Raw genomic sequence first — 7,291 nt, forward strand, 5'->3', positions numbered from 1 at the left:
CCTGCGCCGGGCACCCAGAGGGCCCGGCCGGGTGTCACGGCCCCCCCGGGAGCCGCTCAGGAGGCGGCGGCCCCCCGCTCCGGCGGCTCGCCCCGGCTGCCCTCGGGGACGCTCAGCCCGGTGAGAGCATCTTCACCGGTCCCCGGCGGGGCGCAGGGCTGCGGAAGGTGGTCCCAGTAGAGGCTGAGCGTGGAGTGCTCCTGCTGCTCCAGCTCCTTCAGCTCCTGCAGCTCCTTGGCGCTGGCCGCCGGGGTCTGCACCTCGAAGGTCATCTCGAAGCGGCTGTAGTCCACCCGGAAGGCGCCCTTCTCCAGGGACATGCAGGGCTCGAAGCGGTACCCCCAGAGGATCTCGTCCTCCGTGTACGAGGTGCGGGCTTGGCACGTCATTCCTGCGGCGAGACGACGGCTCAGCCGCCGGCGGGCAGAGCGCCGGGGAGCCGCAACGAAACCCCCCCCCTCCCTGCTGCCTAACGGGTGGCTTCCAGCCTTGGGTCACCCGTTGCAGGGGTGGGGGGGAGCCGGTTTCGGCCCCGGGCATCTCTTGCCAGGATGCCGGCCCCGAGCCCGGGTTCACCCGGCATCTCCGGGACCCCAGGGGAGCCGCCCGTCCCCACCCCGACCCCCGCGGACCACTCGCCTGTGGCTTCCACGATGCCCTCGAGGATGATGATGATTTCGAACTGCTCCCGGCGCAGCGACTCGGCCGACATGTCCCAGAAGGGGCTGCGGCGGTTGATGACGTGGCAGATGATCTGGGGCTCCACCAGGAACAGGCGGTCCTCCCCCGTGTCGTAGCCCAGGTTCAGCTCCGACTGCTCCAGGGGGATGAACTCCCCCTCGGCCGTCTGCCGGGACTTGATCAGCTTGGCCCGGATCTTGGCATCCACCATGTGGCTGTCCCGCAGGTCCCCGACGCGAAACATCAGGCAGAGCTTCTCGTCCCGGCGGGAGACAACGCAGTTCTTGCTGAAGATGAGGGTCTGGGCGCGCTTCTTGGGCCGGGAGATCTTGACGAACATGCAGCCCACCATCAGGGCGTCGATCATGGAGCCGACGATGGACTGCGCCATCAGCAGGATGACGCCCTCGGCGCAGTTGGCCGTCACCATCCGGGAGCCGTAGCCGATGGTCCGCTGGCTTTCCACTGAGAAGAGCAAGGCGGAGACGAAGCCGTCCACGTTCTCGATGCACGCCCGCCACTCGGGATCGCCCCGGTGCCCGACGTCGCCCCGCGCCCAGGCGTCGAAGAAGTAGACGGTGCCGAAGACCACCCAGGTGACGATGTAGCACATCATGAAGACGAAGAGGAACCAGCGGTACTTGAGGTCCACGATGGTGGTGAAGATGTCCGAGAGGAACCGCTTCTTCTCCTGGATGTTGCCCAGGTTCACCTGGCACTTGCCCACCTTCGTCACGTAGCGCTGCCGCTGCCGCTTGCTGGCCTGGACCACGGGGCCGTCCTCCTCCAGCAGCTTGCGGCACCGGCTCGGCAGCCCCTCCGGGGTAGGGATGGCTGCGGTGGTGGCGGCGGCGGCGGCGGCGGCGCTGCGGGCGGGGGCCTTGCCGCGCGCCGAGCTGGGGATGTTGGGCACGCTCAGCGCGTGCAGCGGGTACCGGCGGGCGCCCGCCTCCCGCGGGGCAGCCGACGGGCACCAGGACGGATCGCCGGGACGGTGCTGGGCAGCCACGCTGCCGCGGCTCGGCGGAAGGGACGGCTCGCCGGGGACGATGCCGCCGTGGCGGGGTGGGGACGGGTCGTTTGGCATCAGGGCGCTTCTCTTGGCAGCGGCGGCACCGGCTTGCTGCCAGCCGTCCTCCGCCAGAGCCCTGGCGGCGGCCGGGAGTTCGGGCTGCAGGGCAGAAAGGAGCCCGTCAGTGAGAAATCGCCTCCGACAACCACAACCGCCCAGCAGCATCCTGTCCGAAGGATGCCCGAGAGCCCCGGCGCGAGCCATACCTTCTGGGGGAAGGTGCCGTACCGGCTGGTGTCGGTGGGCGGCCGGGGCAGGTAAGCCAGCATGTGCTTGGCGGTGGGGGTCTGCGCCGGAGGGATGGAGTTGCTGCGGCCGCGGGGCTCCTCGGCCACCAGCCGGCCGCTGCCGCCACCGCCGTTGCGGGCGCAGGGGAGCACCATGGTGGTGCCGGGGTCGGGGTTCAGCCCTGGGCTGGGCGCAGGGTCCTGCTGCGGGGGACACAAAGCGGGGGGTTATTTTGGATGTGAAGGGCCAGGGTCTGGCGGGGCCGCCCTTGCCCGGCAGCGCACGTGCCAGCCGTGGAGCCGTGCCGGGGCGGCTACGGGCTGGCACCAGATGGCCAAGCCCATTAGAAGCCATAACTGCATTGCAGAGGCCGGGGAAGGAGGCGTCCGCCTCCGGCGGGGAGCAGCCCCGGCAGCGGGCAAGCTCCGGGTGAGCGCCCGGAGCTGCGCTCCACGCTGCTCCCAGGCCGCGGCCGTAATTGCCCGGTCTGTGACGAGCGCCGAGCAGAAACGGGCGGCCCCCCTCTGCAGGAGGAAGGACCGCCCGCCATGGAGATGCGGACCCCATAGCTGGGGCTCCTGGGGATGGGCTGAGTCCCCACAGGGAGACATAATGGGAGGTCGCGTTCCTGGAAATACAGAGTAGAGACCCGCGGGGACGGGGAGCGTGGGCGCCCTGCCTCCTCCGAGCATCCCCAGCCGGTGCCCCCGGGGCAGGACCCCTCCCACTCCCACGGCATCTCCCGCCGCTGCCCCAGTGGGACCGGTGGTCCTCAGGGCCGGCCTCCCGGCCGCCCAGCCCTGCGCAGACCCTCGGGTGGGAGAGGCACCCACCTCATGTCCAGGCGGAGCAGCTGCCGCACCGGCAGACGTCGTCCTCGGCTCGCGGCTCCCGCTCCAACCGGCCGCCGGTGGGCATCTTCCTGCCCGTTGCGGATGGGAATCCGCCGCCGCGGCTGGTGGGAGGGAAGGACGGGGAGCTCAGTGGCGGTCACCAATCCCGCTCCAGTGGCAGAAGGTCGCCCGTTAATCTGTCTCAATGACAGGCACAATTACCTCGAGACGATTTAATCGGAAGGAGCAGGCGCCCGGACGCCCGGGGGAAGGAGCAGGAGGGGTTTCCCAGTGGATTTCCCCGCTCTTGCCCTCGGGATGATGCTCCCCGTCCACCCTTGGGGATGGGACTGTCAGCAAGGGCTGGGAAACGTCCCCCCTCTCCTGCCTGGTCCGTGCTCCGGCTTGAACGCGGCCCGTGCTCCCTCGCCCCCTCCTTTGGGGAGCCCCCTGTGAAGGTGTGTGTCCCCCCCCGCTGACACTGACCGGGGCCGGACCCCCGGCGCCAGGAGGACTCAGTAATTTCCAGCCTGGCCCCCGATACCCCCCTTGATAAGGAAGACGGCAGATGAAGGAGAGATTAGTCGCTAATCTCCCAGGGAAGATGAATCTGCAAGCTGGACCCCGCGGAGGGGACGCGCGCGGGGGCGGATGGGAGCCGAGCGCCAGCACAAAGTTGGGATTTTCCTGACGATGCGGCCCATCCTTTCCCCCCCCCGCCGTCTTGTCTTTGCAGCAGGATATCTTCTCCCAGGCAAGAGCTTGCTCGCATCGAGCACCGAGAACCGTGTCCGCTGGCGAGGCGCTGGGTGCAGGACAGGGCGGTCGGTGCCCACCTGCGAGCCACGGGCAAAGGCGCACCCTCCCCGGACGTCCCCGTCCTCGCCGCAGCTCCCGGAGGCTCCTTTGCCTATTTCTTTACGACCAAACGAGGGTCGACGCCTCGAGCCCTCCTGAGAAGAGCCTGGCGCCGGCTCTCCGCTGCCCGCATCCCGCCCTGGGCATCCCCCCTCCCCGCCCCACCACGGCCGGAGCCGCCGCTGCCGAGAGGCGCTTTCCCTGCCAAGGCTCTCGCTTCGGGGTGGCCGAGGCTTGGAGGATTTGCATGCTTTGGCTTAACCCTGCCGGGCACGGCGAGGCCCTGGCCAGAGTCACGGCGGGGACGCACCCGGCTTTTCCTGCCGAGCCGGGCGCCCTTTCCTTTCCGCGTGGAAGAACCAGCGACGGCTGGAAAACGACCGTGGCCATACCCCGGCGTTGGAGGACCAGGCCTTGAATCGGCTCCCCCGGGCGGACGCTGCTCCGCAAGCGTTAATGCTCGGGGCGGCTTATCTCGGGCCCGGCGCGCAGGTTACCGGGGCGGCGTTAGCATGGCCGGGAGCGGGTGGGCGAAGGCGCAGGCCGGGGGGATGCTGCTGGCCCTCCTCGGGTGGGTCTCCTCCTGCGTCACCACCTTCGTGCCGCTCTGGAAGAGCCTCAGCCTGGACCTGAACGAGCTGGAGGTCTGGACCATGGGGCTCTGGCAGGTCTGCATCGCCCGGGAGGAGGGGACGGTCGAGTGCCGAGCCCACGGCTCCTTCCTGGCGCTGCCCGCCGAGCTGCGCGTCTCCCGCCTCCTGATGTGCCTCTCCAACGGGCTGGGGCTGCTGGGCTGCCTCCTCGCCGCCCCGGGGCTGGAGGGCTGGAGAGCCTGCGAGGACAAACCCCGGCTAAAGCGGCGACTCCTGCTCGCCGGGGGAGCGGCGTTCGGCGCGGCGGGGATGGCCACCCTGGCGCCGGTCTCCTGGGTGGCCTACAACACCGTCCTCGCCTTCTGGGACGACGCCGTCCCCGCCATCGTCCCCCGGTGGGAATTCGGGGAGGCCACCTTCCTGGGGTGGTTTGCCGGAGCCTTCCTCGCCGCCGGCGGGCTGCTCCTCGCCTGCGGCGCCCGCTCCACAGGACCCGACGCCGCGCCCCCCTGCCGTCAGCCCCCGCCCCACGGGGTCCGGCTGGGGGCCACCACCCGCACCCCAGAAACGCAGACCTGGTCGTCTAGGGATCGGGGCGCCGTGCCCTGCGCCCCTCCCGGCTCTTCCCCTCGCTGGGACGGCTCCTGCATGTTTTACAGGATGACTGGCTAATTCCTACGGCAGCCCTGCAGGCTTTTTTTCCCCCCCTTCTTCTGTCACGTCTGCTTCGCTTTTCCTTTTTTAAGGAGCAACAGCTTTCCCCGCCGCACTCGCCGAGCGAGCGTGGGAAGGCAACGAGGCAGAGCAGCGGGCGGCACTTCGTACTCCCGGCGACGTTTGCGGTAGAGTCACTTATCGATGACGCCGCGTTAGCGTCCCCTGCGAGCCCCCCCGTAGCCAAGGCTGCCGCGGTTAGCAGCTGCGCCCCAGCGCAGCGGCTCGTTCCTCGCGTGTCCGCATCGCTCTGATGTATCGGCAATAAATGGTCGCGGTCGGCGTGTTTCTGCACTCTGGACGTACAGCCGTGTCTTGCGCGAGGTGCAGCACGAGCGGGGACGAAGGGTGGGAGCTGCAAGGGGCAGCGCTGCCGCTCCAACGATGCTTTGGTCTGTCCTGAAAAGGTTGGGGTGGGGGAAAAAACAGAGAGAAAAGTGGAAAAGAAGGGGGAGAGGGAAAACGAGAGACGAGGCGGTGCCAAAGACGGCTCCTGCTGCAAAGGCAGGATGCCCGTGGCCGCATCCCCTGCAGCAGCCTCATCTTCTCGTGGCTAAGATGATCAAAGCTGTAAGCGTGCCGCAGACCTTCGTGTAGAAAGTTCCTCAACTGCGCCGTTTACCCGTGCCCAAGAGGCACGCGCGGCGTTTTGCGCCTCTCCTTAACCGTTTCTTCCACATTTACCCCGATTCAGCTGTAAAAATAAAGCCTGCTTGCACGCCTCCGTGCCACCAACAGCACGGAACACCAGGCTGGATTAACACCCCGAGTCCCGACAGAAGCCGGCCCGCTGCTGCAGGCACCGGTTAAAAACCGAGTTCACCACTGGTTTAATCCCTGCGGGCTAACAGCCGCGGGCGCGTGACCGAAGTCAAGGAATCCCCCAGCCGACGCCGGCGTTCCTGGGGGAAGCAAAGTCCGCTTTCCTCCGGGAGCCCCCTTTTGAAACCTGCCCTTTGCTCAGGAGCGGGTGGGCAGGGAGAGAGGAGAAGAGAGATTATCCCCAGGCGTTCCTGACGCTGCCGGGGCTTGGGGCACAGCAGCGAGCTAAGAGTCGGATCCCTACTGGGGTTGCGTCCCTTTGGGCGTGGGAAGCGCGCGGTGTGTAGGGAAGAGAACGCTATAGCTGCTGCACGCGGGGTATCTGATTCACGTCTGCAGCCGGGCAAAGGTTTCCAGCTTCGGGGCGCCCCTCCCTTCCAAATATCACGACTTTCCCGGCACAGACCTGCGCTCGTGAGAAGTCTTTGCCTTTTTTTTGCCCCCTTTTCTTTTTTTTCTTTTAAAGCAGGCTTCGGCCATCGGCGGGATGTTTCACTTTCTGGCAGCGACACAAAGAACGGGGCAACGCCGCTGCCTCGTGACGGTCGGAAGCGCCGGCTTCTCCGAATTCAGGATTCTCTCCCCCGAACCGCCGCCCGCGGCCTGCGAGTCGGGCCGACGCCGCAGCGTGGCAAAAGCTGGCTGGCGGAAATTGCGAGTCGTCTGCCGGCGGGGAGGAGCGAGCGCAGTCACCGAGCACGCGGCGCCACGGCCCCGGGGTCTCTGTGCCGAAGTTCACCGTTTTCATTCACGGCAGCCAACGTCCCCGAGAAGCAAGTGGGAGGCCTCATCCCTCCGCTCGCCGTCACGACAACGGAGGGAAGAAAACCCCCAAAAAGCTGAAAAAGCAGCGGGGCCGGCTCTGCGGCATCCCACCGCCCTGGAAGAGGCGCGCAGCTTGTCGCGTCTCTAGAGATAACGGCGCTCCTACTTTACCGTAAAAGAACGGGGAGAATGCAAGGTTCTCCCACGGGAGCTGTTCGTTCCCCAGCGACGGCGAAACGACCACCGACCGAACGGTGGGACCGTGCTGACAGCTTCCACTCGAAGATAGCTCTGCTAATTACGGCAAATTCGGTGCTGGGAAGGAGTCCTAGAAACATCTGTCTAATGTGCTGCAAAAAACCCTCGCCCGCGTGCATGCGTGCGTCTCTCCCCTCTTCCTACGCTGCTGACGAGAAATCCGTATTTTGTCAGAGCGGTGCCAGCAGCAGCAGCAGGTGGAAGGGTGCCATTAGAACACAGGGTCACGTTAGCAGCTCAACACGTAATTAAATGGTTCAATTCCCCAATTAATAAAGAAAAGAGAGATTTTTCGGCTACAGGAAGAGCGCGGTTTTCCCTCCTCTTTACCGATTTAAGGTGAGTGCTTATCCGCCGCTGCTTGCCCGGGAACGGCGGACTCCCTCTTCCAAACCCGCCCCGAGTTATCGCAGAGCGGCTTGCGACGGGAAAGGGCTCCGGAACAGATTCTCCGCTCCGAAGAACAG

The 7,291-nt window shown here is 66.8% G+C and overlaps 2 protein-coding genes across 2 annotated transcripts; one reads left to right on the forward strand and one right to left on the reverse strand.

Moving 5' to 3' along the window:
- Positions 1-56: 56 nt before the first annotated feature.
- On the reverse strand, positions 57-2,136 carry LOC127025749 (G protein-activated inward rectifier potassium channel 4-like). Its single transcript, XM_050910833.1, has 3 exons — positions 1,960-2,136; positions 640-1,852; positions 57-391 (listed from the first exon to the last, which is right to left on the reverse strand). Exons 1-3 carry the CDS (start codon positions 2,134-2,136, stop codon positions 57-59), a joined length of 1,725 nt encoding a protein of 574 aa, XP_050766790.1.
- Positions 2,137-4,184: 2,048 nt separating this feature from the next.
- On the forward strand, positions 4,185-4,852 carry LOC127025898 (putative claudin-24). The gene is given in 2 exon segments (XM_050911055.1): positions 4,185-4,782; positions 4,785-4,852. Coding segments are annotated over 2 exon segments (666 nt in total).
- Positions 4,853-7,291: the final 2,439 nt, after the last annotated feature.

Source organism: Gymnogyps californianus, chromosome 25, assembly GCF_018139145.2.
Source record: "Gymnogyps californianus isolate 813 chromosome 25, ASM1813914v2, whole genome shotgun sequence".
Taxonomy (NCBI): Eukaryota; Metazoa; Chordata; class Aves; order Accipitriformes; family Cathartidae; genus Gymnogyps; species Gymnogyps californianus.